At 47.2% G+C, this 25,444-nt stretch overlaps 3 protein-coding genes across 5 annotated transcripts; 1 reads left to right on the forward strand and 2 right to left on the reverse strand.

The window, feature by feature from the left end:
- Window positions 1–111: 111 nt before the first annotated feature.
- Window positions 112–12,787, forward strand: PLA2G7 (phospholipase A2 group VII; the record flags this gene model as incomplete). 3 transcript variants are annotated; one of them, XM_080587384.1, is made up of 12 exons in its annotated part: window positions 2,656–2,828; window positions 2,979–3,067; window positions 4,411–4,535; window positions 6,080–6,230; window positions 6,796–6,889; window positions 7,439–7,507; window positions 7,899–8,046; window positions 9,305–9,418; window positions 9,606–9,697; window positions 10,131–10,304; window positions 10,944–11,092; window positions 11,462–12,787. In XM_080587384.1, the coding sequence occupies 12 exons, from the start codon at window positions 2,656–2,658 to the stop codon at window positions 11,563–11,565; spliced, it is 1,482 nt and encodes a 493-aa protein (XP_080443510.1). In that variant the 3' UTR covers window positions 11,566–12,787. The 3 variants fall into 3 exon arrangements, with proteins under 3 accessions (XP_080443511.1, XP_080443510.1, XP_080443512.1); XM_080587385.1 differs by lacking the exons at window positions 2,656–2,828; window positions 2,979–3,067 and adding an exon at window positions 112–709; XM_080587386.1 differs by lacking the exon at window positions 2,656–2,828 and having other exon boundaries at window positions 2,852–3,067.
- IMP3 (IMP U3 small nucleolar ribonucleoprotein 3) lies at window positions 1,540–2,657 on the reverse strand (the record flags this gene model as incomplete). The annotated part of the gene is made up of 1 exon (XM_080587414.1): window positions 1,540–2,657. One exon carries the CDS (start codon window positions 2,655–2,657, stop codon window positions 2,103–2,105), a length of 555 nt encoding a protein of 184 aa, XP_080443540.1. The 3' UTR covers window positions 1,540–2,102.
- TDRD6 (tudor domain containing 6) lies at window positions 11,714–24,528 on the reverse strand. The gene is made up of 5 exons (XM_080587377.1): window positions 17,617–24,528; window positions 17,054–17,172; window positions 15,811–15,900; window positions 14,982–15,039; window positions 11,714–14,037 (listed from the first exon to the last, which is right to left on the reverse strand). Exons 1-5 carry the CDS (start codon window positions 24,377–24,379, stop codon window positions 13,976–13,978), a joined length of 7,092 nt encoding a protein of 2,363 aa, XP_080443503.1. The 5' UTR covers window positions 24,380–24,528; the 3' UTR covers window positions 11,714–13,975.
- Between the last annotated feature and the right edge of the window lie 916 nt (window positions 24,529–25,444).

The following is a 25,444-nucleotide window of genomic DNA, read 5'->3' on the forward strand; positions in this document are numbered from 1 at the left end:
TCCCACACATTCCCCGGCCTCAGTTCCTCCTCCCCTTGGCAGCCTCCAAATAGAGAACGGGCCAAGGCCGGGGGGGGGGGGGGGGGGGGAAAAAAGAAAAAAAGGCAGAAAACAAAAGCCCGAAGCCAGCGGCACTGGTAAAACCTCCCTGACCACTGCCTGCTCTGAGACGTTTCCTAAAAGGACCACAAAAATTTCGTTTCCGAGGCCGTGGGAAGAGAGCAGGAGCGTTGGATGCTCCTGCCCCACAGCACGGCTTTGTAGGGGCCAATTAGCCCCGAAGCAATTAGCCACCATTTAACAACTTATGCTCCGTGTGTTGTCTCTCTCCTGCTGTAGAAGACGCCGGAGGTGCACGAGCAAACAGCGTGAAGCTGTTTTTGGGGCCAAAGGAGCGGGGCGGTGAGGAAACGCTGCTGAGGTTACCAGCCCGACCGCCTCTGTGCTCGAGACCCGAGATTTCCTTTTCTGCTCTTCCTTCGAGGGGCGGACAAAGCAGCTCAGCATCCGAGCAGCAAAACGCCCTGCTCAGGCTCCTGGACGGCAGCACACATCACTGCCCCCTTCCTGAAACTCTCCTGGAAGAGTAAAGCGGAGCAAACCCTGTTTTTACCCACACCCGGCTTGGGCACCTCCTGAATCTCCCAAGACACGATGACTTCGCTCTGGACGAGGGCTGGAAAGGTGTTCACGAAAAGTCGTGCTTCAGGTAAGGAACGTCTTCTCCATTTGTATTTCTTACCTGAGCAAAGCGTGTGCCCCGAGAAAGACTTCTTAAGGTGTTACAGGTAAGGCTTTACCAAAATAAATGTAAGCATAAATTGGAGTTGTTCATATAATCAAGTGCAGTGGGGAAATCCCATCCCTTTTAGGGAGATGTGCCCCTTCCTTAGCACCTATTATTGCTCTAAAAGCTAACACCATTAAATACATTTGGCTTGTGATGCTGGTACAGATGTTAACATTTAGTTTGCTTTCTAAAAAACCCTCGTAAGAGGGTTTCTGGTCCTGCCTCAGCCCCCAGACACCGCTCACCCAACGCCCCTCCTGCTCAGGGCAGCCACACCAGCGCGGCCAGACCCAGAGCAGCCACGGCTCCCACAGCTCCGCTCCTGTTCTGCTGCCAAATCCTTTGGTCGCCCAGGGTAACAGCAAAGAAAGCACTTCTGGAAAGAGCACTTTATAATTCTGTAATAGCCTTTAGCTGAAAAAAAAAAAAAAAAAGGGAAAGTTACATAAAAGTTACATAAAAAAAGTTCTGCAAGATGACAAGCGGGGCTCACCAGAACGTTTTAAAATCACCAAGAAGTCTCAGGGAAATTCCACTGTGAGATACTACACGCATTTCTTCAACACCATAAACCAACTTGGTTCATTTTTGTTCTTCTGCTCTTCTTCCGAAGGGGAACGAAGCTCCTGACGGCCCTAGAACCGCTCAGGTTTGCTTTCACCCCAGCCCTCCCCAGCCAGAGCCCCCACAGCCATGGGGGGCAGCCCTGCGAGCCAGGCTTCCCCTTGTGACTTTACACAAAAACAACGTTAGCTTTTACTTATGTATTTATTCCGTTTGGGGCTACAACTTTTACAGTTCCAGAAATTCACTCTTCGGCCTCTTTGCTGACCGCAAACCCCCCCGAGTTGCGCTGGGTGAAAGCACAACCTCCCAGGACGAGGCTGCTTTGGGAAAGTGGTGGCCAGGTCACCAAGCGGGGTGGCATCGGCGCTCTGTCCACAAATAGTAGGCTTAATGAAAGCGTCCTCCGGCAGCTGCTGCTGGGCATCCGAGGCCTTGAAATGGCAGTGCCAGGCTTGGAGAAATCTGCCCTTGTGGGGTGCAGAGGGCCAGGTGTTTTCGGAGTGATGTCTGATCAGTTTGTGGTGATGTCTGCCCACGTGGTGTGGAGTTAGAGGAGAGGGGACGTCGATGGTAAAAGCAGGAGCTGTGCCGACAGCGAGCGCGTCTCCTCCTGGGAACGTTTTGGGGGATTTTGGTCCTTTGGTGGTCGACGTCTGCCCCCGGTGCCATCGATGCTGGCGCTGCGTCAGTCGGCGTTCACCCCCGCAGCCAGCAGGCCGGAGGACGCTCCGCGACCCACGCGTCCCTACGCGGCCAGGTCGAAGTCGTCCCGCTCCTGGTTGTAGTCGAGGACCTTCTGGCGCAGGCGCGAGCCGTCGGCCCAGGTGACGAAGTCCTCGACGGCGCGCGGCACCAGCAGCGCGGGGTCGGTCACCACCTCGGGCCCCACGCGCACGTGGCCCTGCTCCACGAAGGCGACGGCGTGCCGCAGGTCCTGCGCCATGCGCAGCTTCAGCAGCACGCAGGGCAGGCGGCGGCGGCAGAAGGAGGCGGCCGACACCTTCTCGCAGAGGGCCAGCGAGCGCCGGGAGCCCAGCACCCCCAGGCCGTGCAGCTTGCCCAGCAGGGCGGCGGTGCAGCGGGCTCGGAAGGCGGCGCTGGGCGGCCCCAGGTCGCGGAGGCGCCGGGCCAGGCCCCGCACGGCCCGGGCCAGCGCCTTGTAGCGAGCCCAGTCCTCCCGGCGGCCCAGGCGGTAGCGCCGCAGCGCCCGCACCTCGGCCAGGCCGCCCGCCGCCTCCCAGCTCACCAGCGACAGCCGCCGCAGCAGCTTCCGCTCCGGGTAGCGCAGCTGCCGCACCATGGCCGCGGCCGGGCGGGCGCAGGGAAGGAGGGAGCCGGGCGGCGGGGCCACCGCGGCGCCTTCCGGGGAGGGGCGGCTGGAGGGGAGGGGACGGGGGCGGGCACCGGGACGGGGAGCGGAGGGGCTGGGCCCGGCCCGCCTGGGCTCGGCTCGGCTCGGCTGGGCTCGATTCGATTCGGCTCGATCCGGTGCGCCTCGATCCGATTCGGCTTGATCCGGTTCGTCTCGATCCGGTGCGCCTCGATCCGGTTCGCCTCGATCCGGCTCGCCTCGATCCGGTTCGGCTCGATCCGGCTCGCCTCGATCCGGTTCGGCTCGATCCGGTTCGGCTCGATCCGGCTCGCCTCGATCCGGCTCTTCTCGGCTCGTCGGCGTTGCCCCGGGGCTGATGGTTGGGAATTCGGTGGTTTGTGCGTGCTTTAATCGCATCCTTACCTTCGGTTTTTAATTTGTTTTTATTCCTAAGCTCCTTCTTATTTTTGTTTTGAAGCCCCACCTTCAAGATCAAATTTTAAGTTTATTTCAAACTTTTATTTTAAAATTTGTTGTTATTTTTAAGTCTTACTCTTAAGCCTATTTTCAGGTTTTATTTTAAAATTTATTCTTATTTTTAAGTCTTACTTGTAAGCCCAATTTGAGCTTTTATTTTAAAATTTGTTCTTATTTTCAAGTCTTGTTTTTAAGCGTGATTTGAGGTTTTATTTTTAAACGTGTTCTTATTTTTATATCTTGTTTGTAAGCGGATTTTGAGGTTTTAAGTTTATTTTGAAGTGTCATTTTTAAAATTTATTTTTATTTTGAAGTTTTATTTGTAAGCTTATTTTTATTTACATTAATAAAATATATTATTATATAATATTATCATATGTAATATTAATATAACAGCATATATATAGTATTAATGTTATTATTATTATACAAATAATTTAAGCTTATTTTGAGGTGTATTTACTTTGAGCTTATTTTGAAGTTTTATTTTAGGTTTATTTTGAAGTTTTATTTTGAAGTTTTATTTTAAAGTTTGTTTTTATTTTGAACTTTATTCCTGATTTTAATTTAATTTTTTTATTATTTTATATTTCTATTCATTTTTATTTTATTTTTCACCTTGTTTAGTTTTCTGACAGGCACGCTTTATGTCATTTCCCTAACGTGCAGGTGGGATGCAGCCCGGCCCCCCAGGTAGGGGCAGCGCACCCATTGCCCCCCGCAGCCCCCGCGCCCCACAGCCGCCCCGTTCCCCACCACCTGGGCGCAGGGAGGGCCTCAGCCCCCTGCCCCAGCCACGCAGACCGGGCTTGTTTAGAGGGAGCTGCAAAAACCCCAAACTTCCCCTCCTGCTTTCCGCACCGGGAGCGGGTCTCGGCGCAGGGAACCCACTGATCCAGGGCCTGGGCGCCCTCCTGGGCCCTGCGCCGCCTCCTCTGGGTGCCCTGCGGCCTCTCCGCTGCTGGGTGTCACCCTGCCTGGGGCCTGCCACCACCAGCACCACCACCACCAGCACCACCACCACCACCACACCGAAGGTGTCAGATCAGTGTCTTGGGGTTTCGGAGCTCAGATCCTCAATAGCAGCTGTTCTTATAGGCCTAATCCTCAGTTTGAGCAGTCCTGGACCTTTAACGCGCTGTATTTATTTTATCTCTGAGGGTATATCTGCTCACAAACATCACAATGAGCACAGACGCCACAAAGGCCCCCAAATTCTCCTGATTTGTGATTTTTTTTTTCTTTTTTTTTTTTTTCTCCCCAGGCCTGTCGGCCAAAGCGCCAAAGGAAATGGGCAGCAACAGCGCTGAGAAGTTTTACAGGATCCCCGAAGGGAAGGGGCCGCACTCCGTGGGCTGCACGGACCTGATGACAGAAAACGCAGCCGAGGTAAGCACTGGGTTCGCCCTCCTTCGGATTTAAGGCTCAGAGCCAGCCTCACGACTCTGGTTTCATGGGGGGACCGGACAGAAGGTGTGCACAGAGGTGCAGGATGTGTGCAGGGCACACTTGGGTGCCTCCAGGATGTTAGAGGAGAGACACACCGAGATGGGAAGGAGGGAGCAGTGAATAGCAGCCACCTGGTGGGCTCGCTTACAAGTTTCTCTTTCAAATCCTCTTGGTTTTGAGTTTTTTTTGTGGGACTGCTCATGCATTTGCACTGTGGTTTTGCTCTTCAGAGCAGCTAGGTGGAATATGTGATCCGTTTGCAGTGGTTATTTGTGGCTCGGCTCTGCCGAGTCCTCTCTATTAGCACCAGAAAGTGATTAGCTTCTCTTTGCAATCAGCCCCTGTGTTTTTCATGGATGAGCAATCTGCATAATGACAGTTCTCTCAGGGATAGGTAATGAACCTCTTTCCTCTCCTGGTAAACTGTCACCTGGAGAAATTCAGCGGGACTATTCTGGGATTGAATTAATGTAATTACCAGCCTGGATGGAGGCTCGGTGGTGCCCTCCTTAGTGCTCGCTGTGTCAACGGTTGATTTAAGCTTGATGAGTAAATGGAAGCAAGATTCATTAAACAAGCTTTTGGTGCACGCTGTGTATGAAACTGATAAATTCATGCTTAGAGGAGCAGACTTTATTCCAAAGCTCACGTTCATGCTGCTCTCCCGGGCTTGTGCACCTTGCCTGCAGTTTTAGATGGAACGTATTTAAATAAAGGCACATCAGGAGCCAGGCGGTGCGTTCAAGCAGTGTGTTGCACACACTTCGTCTGCTGGGAGATCTTTAAGAGATTTTTGGTAGACTGCTGTGTAGGAAAAATATTGGCAAGGGGAAGACAGGGAGCCCGTGTGGTTCCCCCACAGACTTGGTGTACAAATGGCAAGAGGAGACCCAAGGCAGTGGTAAGAAATGGAGGCAGATGGAACAGAAGTAGTAAAATTGGTTAGAAAGATGGACCTAACAGGCCTGTATATATCCTGGTGAGGAGATACAGGAGGAACAGTAGTTACTGCACTCCTTTGCTGCGCTGCTGACTGCAGACAGAGCCGTTTGCTCGAGTTAGCCAGGAGACGATGGCCAAGTTGAGGCCGTGCCCCTGAGTGCCCAAACCTCATCTGCTGGGCCACACCTCCAGATACCGGTCTCGGGGGAAAATCTGACCTGACCCAGTGGAAAACTGTACTTCTAGGAGGGTCGGTTACCTTTCCCCCAGCACAGCAAGGCTAACGGGCTCGGTAGCAGCTCCATGAGACACTGGTGGGAGCATCACTGCCAGGATGTCAGCTGTTGTACTGCTTCAAGTCATTGCAGGGACAAAATGACAGTGACATCAAAGCTCAGCCTGTACTGAGTAATAATTTTCTCATGAGATTCTCCAAATTCTCTTGAGCTGTTTTTCTTGCAACTGAAGCACTTGACATAAATGTTTTTATCTTCCTTCTTTTTTGTCATATATTAATAAATATCATTTTTTTTTAATCGCAGGGAAGCTTCTTACGCCTGTATTATCCTTCACGCGACGCCACAGATAACGAAGAGGCACCGTGGATTCCAGATAAAGAGTACTACCAGGGACTTTCTGACTTCCTTAACATGTACCGCGTTGTAGGAGAAAGGCTTTTCCAATACTATGTTGGTGAGACTGGTTTGGGCTTTTTTTCTTGACAAGGGCACGAGCTCCGTATGTGAGCAGCATGTTCTTGATTCAACATTAGTTTCTCCCACAGAGGAGCGTGTGTTTGGGAAGGGTTTGGGTGGCGAGGCTCAATGCTGGACGCGACCCAGTTCTCACAGGACCGCAGTCCGTGACCGCTGTACACGGGAGTGTCTGGGCTGGTGTGGGGAAGCTGCCTCTATGTCAGGATTCAAATCACAAGGGGAACTTTGCAGACATACAAAGGTCAGGTAGATGCTAAACTCTAAATACGAACAGAACTTGGATGCCTGGCTGCTCCTAGAAATGTGTTCTTGTAGGGTGTAAAGGGTTGGCCTTGTGCTAGGCTATGGACAGGAGAAGGAAAACATCTTTTTGTAGAAAGTGTTTGCAGAATCGCGTCTTCATTTATCTTCTGCATTTTAAGATTTGGTACCCTAATCTTTAGATGACCCCTCTGAAATCACCAGGCTCTCGGGATCTCTCCCACAGGAACAAGTGCTGTCTCTCATTTAAGTGCTAATGACACGCTTCCATTTTTATGTAGGTTCAGTGACCTGTCCTGCAAAACCAAATGCTGATTTTAAGCCAGGAGAAAAATACCCACTCCTCGTTTTTTCCCATGGACTTGGCGCTTTTCGGTAATTCTGCAGTTTGTTGACAAACTATTTTTGTCATCCGTGGGGACAACAGTCTCTAAGAATGGTTCTGAACAGATTTTCAGTAGGGGGTGAGATCCCTGTGGAGTCAAAAAACATTCGGGGAACAGGCTGCTGTGTATCAGCATGCTTCCACTGAAATCAATGCCAGTAAATAAAGGCAGGGTTGGTTTCTTCACCTGTGTTTGCCAGTTATATTTTAGGGGTGCATAAGTATGTTGTGAGAACTAGGTAGTTAATCTTTGGACAGCTCTTTGAAGATGCAAAGTGTCCCATGTGCTACTTTTTAAAAATTATTAACGTTTTCTTTCTGCTGAATAGGTACTGAAACAGTAACGGGCTGTAGTGCAACAAAAAGCACCCTCGGGTGACTGGCATACAACAGCCTGCTCTGCTCGTTAGCAAATTAAAGCAGAGAGGAGAAATACAGAATGGGGGCTAGCACATACGGGGTGCAGTCAGTGTTTAAGGAGCAATGCGACTGAAATCATTGTGTGTGCGTATGTATCACCAGTGTGGTCTTGATTGCAGGACAATCTATTCTGCTATTTGCATAGAGATGGCTTCTCAAGGCTTTATAGTGGCTGCTGTGGAGCACAGGTGGGTATATTGTGCGCTCTTCAGTTTGATGGAAAGAAACTTTCTCATAATAAATAGTTACTTGTAAAGATTTTTTTTAAAGGAGTAACTAATATCTCATATTCAGCCCCAACCCCTTCCCTAGCTCGCTTCCTAGCTAACCAAAGGGAGGTAAATTTGAAGCCCTTTAATGAAAAGTCCTGTGGCATGTATCATTTGTCATTCTCCAAGCATGCTATTTTTCTCGTTTATTGTTAGAACCTGGCAAATATAACGGTGGAAGGAGTTTTGGTGGGGCAGCACTGGTTGGGAGCGTGGGTTTCTTGAAACAAGTGAAAACTACAACTTCTTTTGACTTCATCCCAAAGAAATGGAATACATCCTCAGAAATAACCTTCTGTCGATATTACAGAGATGAATCAGCTTCAGCAACGTATTACTGTAAAAAAAAGTCTGGTTCTGAAACAGAGGAAGAGTCTACATCAAACATGGAGAAGGAGTGGATCTACTACAGGAAACTAAAATCGGGAGAGGAAGAACGTTGTTTGCGTCACAAGCAGGTACCCTCCTGGGGCTGCATGTTAGGAATGAGACAGCGTGTTTAGGACTGACACTTGCAGACACTTTCACTTTGGCCACGCCTGCAGTCTTCTGCCATGGCTCAGTGTACACAATAGCCTAAAGTCCAATATTCCTGAAGATGGAAACGCCAACAGCAGCTTTCTTCATAGCATAAACTACTTCCTTAACACAGCTTTCCCATGAGGTTGTGCTGTCATTCTGAGTCAGCTCTTTCACCTGCTTCTCCTATACTTTGTTTCTCCTCTGTCTCCAGTTTTGCTGCCCAGCCCTGTCCTTAAGCGTTGCTTGTTTGTGTGGCCTTAGGCTTGCTGTAGCTTTTGTTTACTGCTACCAGCAAGACGAATCGTGACTGCTCTAAGGGGGATGTTTGCTTCACCACCTCTGACACACTTTGGCATGGATTACAGCAGTGTAAGCAGTGCAGACTTCCTGATTACGAGCAGCATCCGTGCTAGATGTGATGTGGTCGTGGCGATAAGCTCCTCCAAGCACAGACCTGACCTTTAAAACATGGGAGTGTTTTCTTCCACCCAGCGTGGACTCAAACAGGGAAGTGTTTATCTTGCTGGGCCACACAGACAGCAGTATGAGTGTCCTTTCCTGTGTGCATACGACATCCTACTTGTGAGTCCAACTACACAACGTCTGAGCTTGCAAATAACCTGCAGGAGCTGCTGCCTGTACGTTTTGCTAGTAGAGAAGCCAGGAGATTGAGATTTACTTGAAATTCATAACGCACAGACATCTTGCTGGCTGGCTACACTCGATTGCTCCCAATGATGCTGTTGCTCTTTGGTTTTTTTTTAAGCCCTTTTTTTTTTTTTTTTACTAAAAATATCAAAATCCAGAACACTTCTTACACTGAAAACCTGTATTTGCAACAGCTTTGTTACATTTTTCAGTAATGTGTATGCATTTAAAATAGGAAGGGCTTCTAGGCAGTTTCTTGCTTTGGGTACATCCAGCACAAAGATGCTTCCAGAGCTATCGTGCACATGAGGCAAGTGGAGGATCTACACAAGAGCTGCAACGTTTTGGGGCCCCCAAAATTTAGATTTGATCAAAACTTCTCAGGGTTTTGTTTTACAGATCCATTCTACAGTTCAGAATAACGCTTATTGTACCAGTCCCATATATTAAAAAAAAAAAGACTAAATTTTGTGTACAAAGAGCCAGCAAACCTAGCAGTTGTCTGATAATTCATCCCACTTCTGCCCCATCTTTTCTGTCTCCCAGGTGCAGCAGAGAGCACAGGAGTGCATCAAAGCGCTCAACCTCATCCTGAAAATCAATTCAGGAGAGGAAGTAATGAATGTACTGAATTCAAACTTTGACTGGAATCACCTGAAGGTGAGTGAAAGTTGGTGACTTCATTCTGTTAAACACCTAATAAAGCTTCTGGGTTTCCTCTTCCGTTACTAAACTGCTTCCTGTAGACTATTCTGAAGATCACACAGTAGATCAAAAGCTATTATTTGAAAAGAAAAAAAAAATGGGGAAAGAAAGTCTCTTACAGCACCTGGATTTTTTTTAACAGGATTCTGTTGATACTAGCAGAATAGCTGTGATGGGACACTCTTTTGGTGGTGCTACAGTTATTGAGAGTCTCAGCAAAGAAATTAGATTCAGGTATGTATGTCAAACAAAGAAAGGAACATTTGGCACTGGACAAGCCTGGAGCAGGGAGCCTTACCTAAGATCCCTCAGCTACAAATTAGCTCTTGAAGAAAAACTGTTTGGCATGTCTCATCTTCTTCAACTCATGCTTCCTTCAGCTTTGGGGATGCAGAGGAACATGATAGTTGTATTTTACCGTGACACTGCGGGACCTTGCAGAAGCTCCTGTGCCCAGCTGCACCTGGCAGAGGAGACCAACAAATGGAATAATGGATTAATCCTCTTCCCCCAGAGTAGAAAGCATTATCGCTACAAAGTGATTCATTAACGTGTTTACCTGTTCAGTATCATCAGTTTCCTCATGTCTGCTGCAAATCAAAGCATGCTGAAAACGTCCTCACAAAGCTCTCTACCTGTGACAATATCTAGATGTTGTTTTCGGCAGGTGTGGCATTGCCCTCGATGCGTGGATGCTGCCAGTGGGCGATGACACTTACCAAAACAGTGTCCAGCAACCGCTGCTTTTTATCAATTCTGAAAAATTCCAGTGGGCTGATAATATCTTAAAGATGAAGAAGCTTAGCTCCAATGACTCAAACAAGAAAATGATCACCATCAAGTAAGTGCCGGGGATCCACCATTTCTGTGGTCAAGGATGAATCTTTGTTTACAGAACTTACTCTCCTGTCAGAGCTGTTCAGTTACAGGTAGCTGTAGGACAGACAGTCACTACTTCCTCAGGGCCTAGGTTTTCACTGCACATTTAAATTAGATAGCAATATGTCTGCTACAGGGGAGATGGAGACCTTTCTCAGCGCAGGCAGTAACATTAAGACACTGCAAGGTGTGCGTTCCTCTGCCAGGCACAAGTTTTGCTCTGGGCCTCACACATCTGCATTTGGACATTTTAAGTAGCCCTCTGGGTGCAGTTGTACACTCCCCTAGTAAAAGCACCGTGCACAGGGGAGGAGGCACCGCTATAACACATGTATGCTCAGAGCAGAGAGACAACCTGGTGATCTCAAGGTTTTGCCAGGCCTACTCCTTATTACTGTTGTGGTTACATAGACTAAGCACAAACAAAACTTCCTCCCTTCTGTGGTTAGGGCAGGATTTACTGCTAACCTTGCATGCTCATGAGACTAGAATTTGCTCGATAAAATAGTGTGAGATGTGTCTGGCTTTCAAGAAGCCTTTGTCGTCTTCTAATCAGTCAGCTACGTTCTTATGAGCCTGTCGATCAATTCTGTATTTGCAGAGGGTCAGTGCATCAGAGCTTTCCTGACTTTACCTTTGTGAGCGGAGAAATCATTGGAAAGTTTTTCAAATTAAAAGGAGAAATAGATCCAAATGAAGCTATTGATATAAGCAACCACGCTTCACTAGCCTTCCTGCAGAAACATTTGAGTAAGTATCTGTTTATATCAAAGCATGACATCAATCAACATGTAACTCCTATAAAGCTTTTTTTTTTAATAAACACTGTTTACTACAAGATCTAAAGTAAGTCTCAGAAAAATCTAAGCAGGAAAAAAAATGCATCAGACTGTAACGAAACTCTAGAAAAAGTTACTTTTATAATTTAAGCAACTCAGAGGAAGAACATCTGAGTTTCAGTACACTTGTGCTAGTATGTAAAAACTAGGAGCGTGCAAGACTGCATCCCCTACTTTGCCAAGCTGATTCATGTATCCTATTTAATTCTTTGGTATCATTTTACAGAAATCTGACAATGCAACTCATTACCATTTGGGTTTCTTTTCCCCCATTTTATAGGTCTTAAGAAAGATTTTGATAAGTGGGATTCCCTCGTGGATGGCATAGGACCCAATGTTATTTCTGGTACCAACATTGACCTATCTCCATCTCAAGGCGAATAAGGAATGCGAGGAAGTACTGTAAATACCACAGGAACCAGGACACTAATGTTGGCCAGATATTGCTCAGATGTGATAGCACTGGCCTCCGACACAGCTTTTGGGGTGCAGAACAAAAAATATATCAAAACGTAGAAAAGTTAAGTTCAGATGAGTTAGTGGGATTCTCAGAAATAATACCATAACAGGGTAATTTCTGCTTTATAGGCAGTGGGGGGGAGGGGGGCAGGAAATCACTTGATGGTAATTTAAATATTCTGTTTCTGACCTAGAATCAACTTTGCAGAGATAAATTAAACTACCAGGAATTCAACTAAAGTTCTGCTTACCAAGCTTCAAGTCAGTTTGCATCCAGCAAGCCTTTTTTTTTTCCAGTGTAAGAAAAAACTAATTTATTAAACTTAACTATTTCAGCTGTGCTCTGGGAACAGCTGGGAGTTGGGGCAGATTTCTGTTCCTTCTAGTTAGAGAGGTACCAGGAAGAAGCTCTTCAGAACTGTCTACTTAAAAGAAGAGCTACAGTAAAAGCAACAGGAAATAGTTTAAGGTAACAGCAAAGCAAGGAGTTTGTCCTGACACGACTTTTCATATGAACTTATCCCACTTACATTTTTAAGATCTGTTCATGCTGCCACACTCAGAGGAGGTTTCCATTCAAAAAGCTGCTGAAATGGTCACTCACTGTAGTAAGTGTAACCCCCCTAGGCAAAGCTTTAAGCAGGGTCTCTTGTATTATTCTATGTTACCACTACTATCTCTGTATTACCACTGTCACTCGGTACCACTGCTGTAGATGAACCTGTGGAATAGACGTGTCAGTTCTAGCTGCTCCCTTTAAAGAGGGGCATGCAAGCATTTTTTGATCATGTCGTCCTGTACAGTTGTAATACGCTTCAGCTAGTCATCTTTGTTCAGGTTCTAGCATTGCTGTCTGTGTCAGCAGAAACAGCTGGCTGTGTGGGCCGCTGCAGGCAGCTCTGATTTTTAGAGCAGAACTCTCAAGTTGCCACAAGGAAGAACAACTTCTAAGTGAATAAGCCTTGCAAGAGGGGGACTACTAACTGTAGCCTATTTGTTTCAAAATAAGGTTACAAACAACTGTGTTGCTTGCTCCAGTTGTGTTTTAACTGTAATTAAGTATTTATATAATCTGTGATCTTAACATGAGATTGCAATGACAGCTAAGGCCTGTTGTTCAGAATTTAATTAAATTCTTTACAGCCTACCACCGTGTCTTGTCTCTGCTAAGGGGATCAATATGCAAGTGTTTCTCTTACTGAGTGAGCACTAATGCTCAGGATCTACTGTAATGCTCAGCAAGATGGTTACAAGATGAGACCTTGTGTTTGTAATTTGCCATGGCACTGTGAAAAACTCCCGGCCTCAAAAGAACCTACACTGCAGACGCATGGAACAGGAATAGGAAAAAGAGCGCCCCCTCTTCAACACATGAAGAGCATAAGTTGTGTGGTGAGCTGCAGCTGGGAGCACACCACACATGCAGCAGCACAACCACACTGCTAGGTCTGCTTCATATTGAAGCTTCAGCTTTCGTTACTGCTATTAAAGGCTACATCACAAACCCAAGTTCGGTTTTGTACACAACTGGGTAGTGTTTCTAGCGTTACAAAGCATTCAGCATGGCTCACAGTGCTCTAGAGAACTACAGATCAAAACAGAAGCAGTAACTGCAGGATGTGCATAGCCACATCACCTGCAGTACAGCTGCAGACATACAGAACCTGTGACAGTTTGTGGTACACTGTACGTGTTACACTGTATTTGGGCAAATGCATAGGGAAAGAAAGCCAAAAAATTTAACAAAACCCTGTAGAGCATGCCCCAGTGTCAGCCAGCTTTATTCCAGCTTCTTCCATTGCTTTGTAACAGCACCAAATACAAGACTTCCAATGCTACACAACTGTTTCTCTAGAGCAGAAAAACTTCCCCACCCCCCGTAAATACCCTTAACTTTTCTAAAAGAAAAAAACAAACAACAAAAAACAAGAATGCAACTTTTTGAAAAGAAAACACCAGAAAGCAGTGTTGTGTACCACAGTAGCCTACACAGCAGTAACTCACAAGAAACCTTTGTTCAAGAACCACCCACTGACAGCCAGGCATAAGTTAGGACACAAAAGCATCCAGTAATGAATGCCTGTCAAGAGGCACATTCTTGTTTAATTAAAGAAAGCACAGCTTTAAGATGCCAAGCAGACAGCAGTCTGCCAGCAACCACTAATTCTTCGACAGGGAAGTATGGCAGTAAGGCATTTACTCAGTTAGGCAGAAGAAACACTCAGTGTTTTGCTTGTAGTCTTGTTCCCATGAAAACCCATTTTCATGGCAATGGTGTGTACACAGGTACTTGCTTGAAGCTTCACGTGGAGAACACGTCATTCTTACAGGAATGCTAGAGAGAATAAGGATCTTCAGATTTCTCAGATTTAGCTGAACTGCAACTGGTTTGCTCTTCTATAAAGAAAAAACAGATCAGACCCATCGAGATATTTCTATAAACACATAAATGCATTAATATCTGAAGTCGCAGCTCTATAAAAGCCTTCAGACAAACACTATCAACATACTGGACCCTATTAAAAGGCTACTCATTAGAAGTTACTGTGAAATGACAAGGCAGTTCAAACACCTGAACTGTCCAAGCAGATGAGACAAGCAGTGCTCCCAGATCTCACTTGTGAGTTCGGAGCCACTCCATCCCTCAGTGGGCTCATCATAAACCTCAGTGGGAGTTTTTGCATCCTGTTGATCTGCACGGCCTTTGCTCGTGTTCACTCAGCTGTTGCTAAGAAGGTGAACAGACTTGAGACCATGCAAAGTATGCAAGAATACTGAGGTCAAATTTGGACTTCAGTAATTAGCAGCCAAGGAGAAAAAAAGATTTAAATCAAGTTGCAAAAACCGCAATCAATATCATCAAAACCAGAAACAGCAAGAGAAGAATAAGCCTGCATCTAAGTGATGCAACTGAGAAAGGATGTGTAGGTTCACCAGTGTAATCAAGTTGGAACATTCAAGTCCCAAACTACAATTCTTAGTAGAGTCTGACCAACAGTCCCTCAGCTTGCCTCAGAAATGTGAGGAAAAGCAACATGCCGATGGCCAACGCCTAAAATTCTACCATAATCTTTACCATAGGTAGATATTGCACCCCAGTTTGCCCGAGAGGCTTAATCCAGTAGGTTGAATAAATACTAAATTGATTTCTAATTGAGACATCAGCAGCTTTCATCATTTGCACTATAATGAGTTCTACAACAGTGTTAAAGGAAATACCTGGATTTAAAAAAAGTATTTTCAGCTGTATCTTCTAAAATAAAGCATTTAGTAGGAAATTAGAATACATCCAAACCCTGATCAGACAACCTCTTTGGGAGGCTTAATTAAGGTAATCTTACCTTGAGGTAAGGATTCCTCTGGTGAGGGAAGTGTGTTTTCTGCTGCATGGTTAATTGCCTAAAGAGAAGAGGATTCTGTTAGGAAGCTGGCACCATTGCCAAAATATTTTCCATTGCAGTGTTTCTTTAAATATTAAACTAACTTTTCACACCAGCACTGCTGGACTCTCCTGCACTGCTTCTACCCCCCGCCCCACATGAATCAGTCAAGTTATCTTCCACCTCTTTTGATTCAAAAACTGTGCTATGAATAATGAACTGGAAATTAATTCTCCAGTCATCATCAGTAGCATGACTGACAGACTTAACTCTGAGTTCTAAACATGAATGTTTCACTGGTTGGTGCTTCATGAAGAACACTGTTGGAAAGCTTCCTATCATTGCCTAATTACTTAGTAATACAAGTATGTTCCACGATTTGCCAGCTGCATGATGTGTCAAAACTGCATGTCACCAGCATTATTCTAATGTTCCTGATTTACAATAGTCTTCTAGTAACATTTCTTCATTCAAGCTTTTTTTTTAATTAAGCTATCACCAGACCAAATTCACTGTCCTCAGGCCAAATGGCTAATAGTTTACATAAACAGACTGCATAAATCATAGAATAGATTTAAATTTCTATTGTCTCCATAGAGATTTAAGTCATCTATTAGAGAAGGACAATATAATGTCTTAAAAACACTGTGCTGCTAGCAGTTAGCACAAATGCACAGACTTAGATTAATGCTGTTTTGCCTTTCCATCCTCTTGGTGACACAGCAAGAATTACAACTGAGCGCCCTTTCTATAAATCTGCAGTTTTTCCCAGTCCCACAGAGCACCGTACCTTGGGTGATCTGCCAGCCCGGTCAGGAATAACGTTCCAGACGTTCTCCGGATCCACCATCTCCTCACAGCCGGTAGAGAGATTCAATACCTGTGTGGACAGAGCCAACTCCTATCTAGCACCGCCGATACTCCAAGAAAACCCAGTAACAGGAAAAAAAAGCACACTGAGGGTTCACCCCTACCTCTGAGAAAGCTTTCAGTGTGGATCTTCTAAGGAAGAAGGAATTGACTGCTAGTAAACCTGAGCATCACTACTGAATTCAAGGCAAAGAATCGCTGCATTTAAGTATTTCACACGTAGTTCTTTTCTACAGCACCCTAGCTTAAGCCTCTCCTGGGATTCTAATCCAAGTATTGTGAGAGGGAAAGGCTGGAAAACACCCACTAAATCAGAGGGGGCAGGAAACTGATTAATTGCTCTATCACTCCATACCTGACACTCATCTCCTAAATGCAGCTGAACTAGCTTTAGATAACAGAAGAAATCTACAAACAGAAGAACTGGCCTCCATAATCTCAGGCATTCTATCTTCCAAGCAGTTACTTTCATGAAATGATCTTTCGGATTTGCAATCTTAACTTACAACTTAAAGGCCCGTTTTATTATCATTATTTATAATCTCTCTCTCTCTCTCTATACATGCATACTTTCACACACCCCAAACCTGAGGAAGAAGCATTACTCATATACTCATTTATTCCATCTTAAAAGAACAGCAGCAGCACAAGGCAGCCCAACATGTTGTAATCCAGTGTTTAAATTAATTTCCACCAGCCACAAATTCAGTAAAGACTTGTTTCACTGATGTAAGAATAGCTGTACGTTATCTATAACATAGAAGTCAAGTTCCTTTTCAAGTTGCTACTGTTTTTAGCAGTAACTCCCTAAAACATCAGTAAAAAGATGGCAAGGTTCATGGGCATATAACAGTAAATACAGCTCCATGGCAAAACAGTAACTTGCAGTCGAGATATAACTCCACACCACAAGTGTTGTCTCAAACTGGAGCCAGACCTACCAGTCCTCCCAGACTATTTACGAGAATGAGATGCAAAAGCAGTATCAAGCACCGACATCTAGCATCCACTCACTATGAGACAGCTAGTTCCAGTCCAGAAGTCCAGAATCCGACCTCACAATACTAAGTCTTTTTTTCCCCGCAAAATATTCTAAATTTGGGAGAAGACAAAAAGAAGGACCAGGTTTTACAAATAGAGAAAAAGCACTCAGTCGTACTTACCCTGGTACCTTTTTCAGATACCTCCAAAATGCGAGCCTCACACCATTTGAGGGACGTCCACACCACGCATTTTGAACCAACGGCAAAGCCTTTTAGGTTACAAATATATTCGCTGCATTCTACAAAAAGGTTGACATATCAATGAAGGAGGAGGAAAACACATACCAAGAAAGCCAAAAGGCTCAACTCCCTCAACTCTGTTCCCAAATCCCCCCTGTACTCCTCCAAACTGCTCTTAATTAATAAAATCTGTCATCCTAAACAATCTTGAAAATGCATTCACGTTTAGAATGAGATTTCCAGTCATAAAACCATTAACCTCTCAGATTACTTGCTGTTACTGTCACGTTTGCCACAGTACTACACATATTCTAATTTCCATAACCCATCAATGCATACTCAGGTTAACACCAAAAGTAAGCCTTAAAAAGCTTACTAGAGAATAAAAACTGCTTTCTACAAGTTATTCTTACATTTAAATGAATGAACATTTATCTAATTCATTAACATTACATTTAAATGAACACTTTGATTACTTAGCATGTTAAAATCAGACACTTTACCTGCACTGCGGCCAGCCAAGTCATCATTTTGCGTTTTTCCTGTTTCTTCATCCATATGTTTACAGCCTGAAGACTGCACGTGTGTAAGTGCCCTTCCACTTTCTCTAAAAGATTCAGCCAAGTCTTTTTTCATCCATTCCTCCACGTAACGGTCATCCAAGTCTTTTCTCATCCATTCTTCCATGTAACGGTCATCTTTCTTCTTTTGCCACTCCTTATGTTTCTCAGCTTTGCAGTCCCACGATTTTACGGTGCAAACAGGCCTCTGGCTTGTTAAGTCTTTTGTAAGAAATGAAAATCGACTCCCACTATTTGCAGAACTTTGCAGGGCAGTGTGTTCCAGCTCTAGAGAGTCCTCCTCTCCATCCTCCTGAGAAGGCTGCACGTCAGGCAGCACCAGCTCCAGCAGCTGCTCAATCTCAGCGCCTAGCATTGACAGCATGTCGTGGGTCTTCAGGTCCAGCTGTTTCTGAGGCCTACCATCAGACGGAGACAGCATTAGGGGAGGCTCCACTTCTATCCAATCTTCTTGCAAAGCCTCTGCTTTATGAACCCCTGACAAATCCAGTTCCAGTACCTTTGCGTTCTCTCCCAAAGCAAGCTGAACGTCAGACGGAAACAGCTCTGCCTTCCCTGCATCACTAACCGAAGGCACCAGGTTGTCTCTCTCGGTAAGAGAGGGTAAAATTTCGAGTGATTTCAGAACTGCCAACTCCTCCATCTCGTCGTGCAAGAGTGGCAGCTCAAACGCATCCCGTTCCAACACTTTCTCTCTTGCTTCACTGCCAGCAGCAGTCTGCATTTCAGGTGACTCTCTTTCCAGTGCTTCCTTTGTTTCTTCATCAGCTGAGGAGTACACTGAAAGTGCATCCAGTTCCAGTAGGAACTCTCTTAAATCATCGTAAGAGTGCATTTGTAACTGATCCAGTTCCATCAATGCCTCTGTGTCATCACCTGCAGGATGCTGTACCTGGAGCAGTGGCCATCTCAGCAGCTCTTTTTGTTTGCCCCCCAGGAAAAGGCTGCCTGGGGAAGCACCACCTGTCTGCTCTGCTTTCAGCTCAGCGTCCTGTAGGAGCGGCGCTCCAGGCAGCTCCTGCAGCGCAGGTTTCATCCCACTCCCCAAAATATGAAGACTGCAGCTTCTCGCTGCTTCTGGTAATGCTTCGACAGCGGGCTCTTCTTCAAGCAGAGGGACCTCTTTGTCAAAGCTGCTTTGAGCCTCAACTGTTTCAGGTCCATCGTCAGCCTTCCCAGGCACATGCTCAACAGCTCCGTCCGACGCGTTTGCTTCTACAGCATTTGAACTCCCAGAAGTGACATCCAAGAAACGTTCAGAATGAAGTAAGGCACTTTCGCTTCCTTCCTGAGCTAGTCCACAAACAGTAGTTTCTCTTTTGAGGCATGGACCCATATCGCTGCTTGAACAGCTGCTTCTCTGTGAGGGGCTCTCAAGGTTTGGGACAGCTTTGTGATCACTTCCTGTATTAGCCTTCCAAAAAGCTTTCATCTCTTCATTAATACTCTTCCCAGATGCTTCCAGCTTGACAACAGACAGAGGGACTTCAAAAGCTTTATCCTCCCGAGTTTCTACTACTTCAGCTTCTAGTAACACTTCTACAGTCATATCATAAAACTTCTCTTTTGCTTCACTAAGCCACGAGCCCTCTGAGGAATTGAAACCTGACAGGCAGCAAGCAAACGCTTGATTGGGTACTTTGAGCAATTCACATGGAATTTGCCTGAGCATCTCCAAGCCAACAGTCTCCTCACTTCCATAATCCACATGTGTGACAACTACATTGCCATCTGTTACGCTGGTGACTTTGGCCCTGTAGAACTTCCCATCCTGGCTGTACTTTGCTAGACAAATATCACCACTTTTAATGCAATTGCTCAGAGAGCTTAGTCCAAGGTTTTCAGCTTCCTTTATTTTTTCCTCTACATAGTTTACGCTTTCTGTATCAGCACTGCAACACCAAAAATATTCTGGACCTTTTACCACCGTGACATAAATTTGTACGGTCTGACCTGCCTCGGGAAACTTCCAGATAAATGATTTACTATCACTTACACTGGAAATTTCATTCTGTGCCTGAGAAGGCAAAGGCTGGCACGTATTTAGCACATCACCACTCTCTCTTCCATCAAGCATTTCAGTTGAGTAAGACCCTTCCCTTCTCGCAAGATCTTCATCAACTAAATCGACTGTTATTACACCTTGATCGTCACTGAGAATAACTGCCCATTTATCCTCAGCCTTCTCTACAAATTCACACGTGAGCAGCACTTCACTTGTTCTCTTGGTGAAGTACTCAATCGCCTTCTCCGTCCAGCCTGTACTTTTGTTGCATTTAAGTCCACCTAGGGAGCAGTGAATGGCCATTGCTGGAACCGAAGCTAAGTCTTCGGGGAGCCTGTGCGCTTGATCACCGCTGATTACCGCAGTATTACCGTAATCAATATACTGTATGCTGATCGAATCGTCAGAAGTCTTCCCTTTTACTACAGCTCTATACCACAGGCTGTCCTCGGAATAAACAGCACTGATCAAGTCTCCGGTTTGCAAGGGTCGCCCACAAGGGCCCTTTGCTGGCGTTTCATTGTTTAAGCATTCTGAAACGCTGTTTAGCTGAGCCTCGTTGCTTGCGAGCTGAACATAAAAATCTGAAGGATCGTTTACGTGAGAAACATACGTTAACGCTTTATGAGCTGGCGTTATGCTCTGCTGGGGTAGGTCAGATACATTTCTAACTGGTATACATCCGCCTTCGGTTCCAGATTTATTATCCGACTGGGCATCCACCTCGACAGGCGGCACAGACTGCTTTTCCTCCCCCACTCTATCTAACAAAGCACCTTCACTACCGCTCAACTTCTCATCAGCTTCCAGTAATTCATCTACCAGTCTTCTCTTCACAGAAGGCTGGCGAAGGCTTACACCTTCTGGCTTGACGTGCATTTTGCTACTCCCCTCTCCTCCCCGGGCTTCAGGTCTGCATTTTTTTCTTTCAGGAGGCCTACCTGTATTCAGAGAAGACTCTGCAGGCCCATTCCTCTTTTTCACATCTGTACCTTTAGAGCACAAAGTTTCATTTTCTACTTGTCCACTCAGTCCTGCCTTATTTCTTAATCTTAACCCCTCCTTCAGTTTTGCATTAATCTGAGTATTACCATCAAACAACTCAATTAGCAGTTTACCATCAGATTCCTTCGCTACAACTATTGCTTTTAATTGCCTTTCCAGGACAGCTTGCTTAAACCACGCTGTAGCTTCTTCGGGAACATTGGCTATGTCAGATAAGGAACACTTTATGGCCTGCATTGGCAAAAGCAAAATATCATAAGCATCACTTGGTATAGGAAGCAGATTATCTTTCTCTATTGTCTCTGTGTTACCAAAATCCACAAAAAAGACTTCCTTGTTCGGTTTCGTGGTTGTAATTACTCCCCTGTACCAGCTACCATCGGTGTACCTTGCCAGACACAAGCCTCCAGACTTCGGCAAAGTTTCTAAGCTGGTCATTGTTTCACTGAGGCGCCCGATGTTATCGGTAAGCTGGGCTAAGACATCTGCACATCGTTCGAGTTGGCAGTAAAACGTCCATGGATCATCAACGTGAGTAACAAAAACCTCTTCCTCACTCCCAATTTTGATATCGTGCGTGGAAAAATAGAACGAATGGAGCTGAACACAGGATGCCAGAGGTTTTTGAGGTGACAGAGGTCTGGCCATGCCTCTGGCTGTCAGAAACTGGCAAGCACTCTGGAAAGGTGTCATTAAATCTACAACGTTAAAGAGCTCCTTATTATTAACAGAAGCCAAGGCAAATATCGTGCACCTCAGCTCAAAGTGACACGATGAGGCATCAACAAACTCCCGAAAGGCCAGAATTGCTGCTTCATCCCAAACAAACGGGTCCTGACCGTTAGGCTGGATTAAGTTGTACAGGCTGCACCTGAAAGCCTGAGCCTTTAACTGGAGGAAATGTTCAGGAATTGAGCGGAGACTCGTTAGAGACACCCACTCTCTGTTGCCATAGTCAACATATATGACTTCTACTTTTTCTGCAGAAGTAACTTCGCTGACAATCAGAGCCCTGTACCATTTTTCATCCTCTGAGTACTGGGCTAAGCATACAGAATTCGGCCAAGTATTGGGGTGGGATGAATTTTCGCAGTACTCCTGAATTTCAGCCACTAATACAGTGAAGTCATCAGAATTTCTACTTAACTGACACCAAAAATAACCAGGACTTTCAACACATGATACAACCACACTAACTGTACTTCCCACTTCCAACTGGCCCCCGTAAGAGAAGGTCGGCCTCATTTCCAGGTAACTCTGCCTGTGAGAGATGGGCAGGTTTTCCTTGCCCTCATACACCTGAGCAGGAGGCGATTCAGTACTTTTAGAACCATGAGTGGTTGCAACAGGGCTCTCCTTGACCATCACAGCTGCGGGACTAAGCACTCTATCATTTTTCTTTAGACCAGGTTCTTCTCTGAGCTTTTTAGCTGTATTCATTTGTTTTTCTTCCCCAGCACCCGCTGGGGAAGAGGCCTGCCTCGCAGCCTTATCAGATGATTTTTGAGGAGTCTCAGGCATTTCACACCCCTGGTACTCAGCATACCCCCCCTGAGCCATGAGTTTACCCACACTTCTCTCCCCCACCTGGGACTGGTCAAGAATTTCAACCACGTATTTGTCACCCTGTGCACTGCGAAAATGAACCTTCAGTCCCTTGTTCAGTACAATCTCTCTGAAGGCAGACACAGAGTCTTCACTCCAAGTCCCCCTCAGAGGGGAGACATCTGCCAAGCAACACTTCAGAGCTAAAGCTGGCAGCTCCCTGAACTGAGGAAGGAGCTCCTTTACCTTATCCCTGTCTACAGTTTCGGTATTGCCTCTGTCCATGAGGTGTATTTCTACACCACTGTCCAGAACCCTGGCGATTACCGCTCGATAAAAGGCACCCTCTTTTCCACTGGCACAACAAAGGGATCCAGGCTGTAGGTCCCATACGACATCACCCAGCTGCGTGGCATTGGAGTAAAAATTCCACATGCTCTGCATCAGCTGCCTGAAGAGCTGGTGATGCTCGTGGAGCTGCAGCCAGAACTCGGACGGGTCTCGGAGATGGGAGACCTGCACATCATGGAACACACCCAGCTTCAGGTGCACGCCAACTGAAGGAGCAGAGGCCAGATCTCTGGGCATTAAAGCAACAGGAGGGGCTCCCGGTGGCAGTTCCAGTTCTCCAGCTGCGGATTCTTCCACCTCCAGCTGCTGCCCTGCCTCAGTCTGGCTGACCTGCACGTGGCTGCTGACCAGGCAGTGAGCTTGCACCCCAAAGACGTGGTTCAGGTTGATGCCACTTTCCCCATACAGGCTCACGTTATAGAGATGCTCGAAGGAGTTAAAGGCTTCGATGCGAGCTCGCACTCCTTTGCCCAGCACCAACGCTTTCAGCTCATTGATCTGCGACAGGGACCAGCCACAACCCCCATCCGAGACACCCTGAAGAGCACACGGGTAAGTCACCACAGGCATGCGAAAGCACTCGAGGGGCAGGTGGCGCAGGCTAGCTCCCATCACAGTTTCCTTCCTGCCATAGTCCACAAAGAACACGTGAGCCACTTGCTGGTCCTGCTCCCCAGAGGTGACCTCCAGCAGGAGCGCTCGGTACCAGCAGCCCCCCACACCACGCGCAGCACAGGGTGAGCCCACTTTGGGTTGTAAATCTTGCTCCCACCTGTCATAAATGTGGCGCATGGTATCAGAAAGCCGATGGATCTCCTTCGACAAGCTCTGCAACTGGCAGTAGACGTGGTGAGGGTCGGAGACGTGGGTCACTATGACGGGCTCTGTCACACCCAGCTGAAGCTGCGGGTAGAAGTAGTCCAAGGCAGGTGACGCTGGCTGATATAAGTGGAAAGCTTGGAGAAACTGTGGCACGGTGGAAGTTGTGAGGGAACGCGCAGGAGACTGCAGTTTGAGCTGGTCTGTTAACGGCTCATGAGTTAGATAGTCCTTGAGCACCTGGCAGAACCAGCCAGAAGTAACCTGCCTGGCCAGGCCCAGGTGATGCATCTGGGCCACCAGCTGAGGCAGCTCCAGCACTGTGAGATGCTGCGGCACCATCACCTCCCGCACCACACCCGACACCTCCTTGCCACGCAGGTGACCGAGGAACTCCATAGCTTCTGCTGTCCAGGTGGAGACAGGCGCATCCCCACAGGCAGCCGCCATGGGGCCTCCAGCCGGCATCAGATCAGCCACAACACAGCCCAGCACCTCGGGCGGCAGGCAGAAATGCTCCTTACAGCCCCGTGCCAGGTAGTAGGGAGACACAGCCACCGTGCAGCCTTCATCAAGCAGGAACACGCGGTAGTCCCAGCCATGGCGACTCACCACACGGCAGCGGTACCAGAGCCCAGCCAGCTCCACCAGGCCCAGGTCTCCAGCACGCAGCTCAGCCTCACCAGCCACCTGCCCCACAGGGCCTGGTGTATTCACCAGGCGTGGCCCGGCCGCTGCCTGGATCTCGCTGTGGAGGCGGATATATTCAGCACCGCGCTGGCCCAGCAACCCCCAAAGCTGCGCTACGGGCACCTCGGGGCACGTACCCACGGCACAGACCCGCAGGGTGACTGCGGTGCCGGGCTCGGGGGGCCTGGACGCGAGCCCCATGGCGCCCCTCATCCCCCCAGCCCCACACGACGCAAAATGGCGGCAGGCCTTCCTGCCTCGCCCCCTCATACAGCGCGCGCCGCCCACGTGACCCGCGAGGCGTTAAACGGCCAGGTGCGGGTGCCCGGCCGGGGTGGTCGAGTCCATTTTTCTTATCCTGGGGGGCGACGAAAGCAAGAGGGGTGGGAGTAGGATAATGAAAGCAAGATAAAAGGGGGTTAGCCAATCTAGAGGGCTGCCTGTGTTAAACGGAGGATGCTTGGAGGCACTACGAGGGAGAAAGTTGTCAGCACGACTCAGCGCGGAGCCCCCCGGCGCCACCCTCGCTGAGAGTGGACCGCTCCATGCCGGCTGTGCGGCAGCGGCACGGCGCCGGGTGGAGCTTCGCCTCCATTGGGTGGAGCGAGCACCGGGGGCGGGACCTAGGTGCAAGACTCGGCGTCTATTGGCTGGCGAGGGGGCGGCGGTGTGAGGGCGGGACGGGAGGGGTCTCGGGCTCCTTCAGTGCCTCAGCGGCGGCCGCCATTTTGTAGCGCGGCCGGGGCCGCCTCTGACGGGCCGGGCGGCCTCTGACAGGGGCCGAGCCGCCTGTAAGGGCTTCGTGAAGCAGCAAATGTAGGTGCTGTGTTTGTTTGTTATAACACAGGAGAGCCAAGCCCGAAAGCTGTGGTGCCCTCCTCGGGCTGACTCTTAGCTTCTGAAACTGGTAAGTCCAATAAACGTGGCCGTGTGCTTCACACAGTAGAAGCTTCTGCTTGAAAAATTTTGAATTGCCACACACTAAGAAGTGATGCAGTAAGTAGCAGCTTTTGCTATTCAAATTTAGTTATTTTAATACAAAACATGAGGCATTGGCAGTGTTACGAATCTCTTTAGTGTTTCCTGCTCATAATAGCTTTATTAAGAGTTAAAACAACTCCTCACTAGAAGACTTCTAAAATTACTTTTTTTAACTCAATAGATCAGGCACTTCTGCATATCCAGCATCAAGTCTACCTGAGTAACAGGATTGTAGGCAGGACCGTATGGATGTGACTGAAGAAGCAGCTTTGCCTGCTGGTTTATAGTTGCTGGTGATGATGTGAAAGAAGGAAAGAACTCAGACTACCTTCTCAGCCTGACAAATAAAAAAAA

Source organism: Anser brachyrhynchus, assembly GCF_964034855.1.
Source record: "Anser brachyrhynchus genome assembly, chromosome: 3".
Taxonomy (NCBI): Eukaryota; Metazoa; Chordata; class Aves; order Anseriformes; family Anatidae; genus Anser; species Anser brachyrhynchus.

Bases quoted from the DNA above. Each gene is read 5' to 3' on its own strand.
- TDRD6 (XM_080587377.1), bottom strand. From the start codon at position 24,379: ATGAGGGGGCGAGGCAGGAAGGCCTGCCGCCATTTTGCGTCGTGTGGG. The intron at 17,173-17,616 runs GTAAAGTGTCTG...ACCTTTTTGTAG, and splicing joins CTTGGCTGGCCGCAGTGCAG to AATGCAGCGAATATATTTGT. The intron at 14,038-14,981 runs GTAAGATTACCT...TTTTCTTTATAG, and splicing joins AGAGGAATCCTTACCTCAAG to AAGAGCAAACCAGTTGCAGT.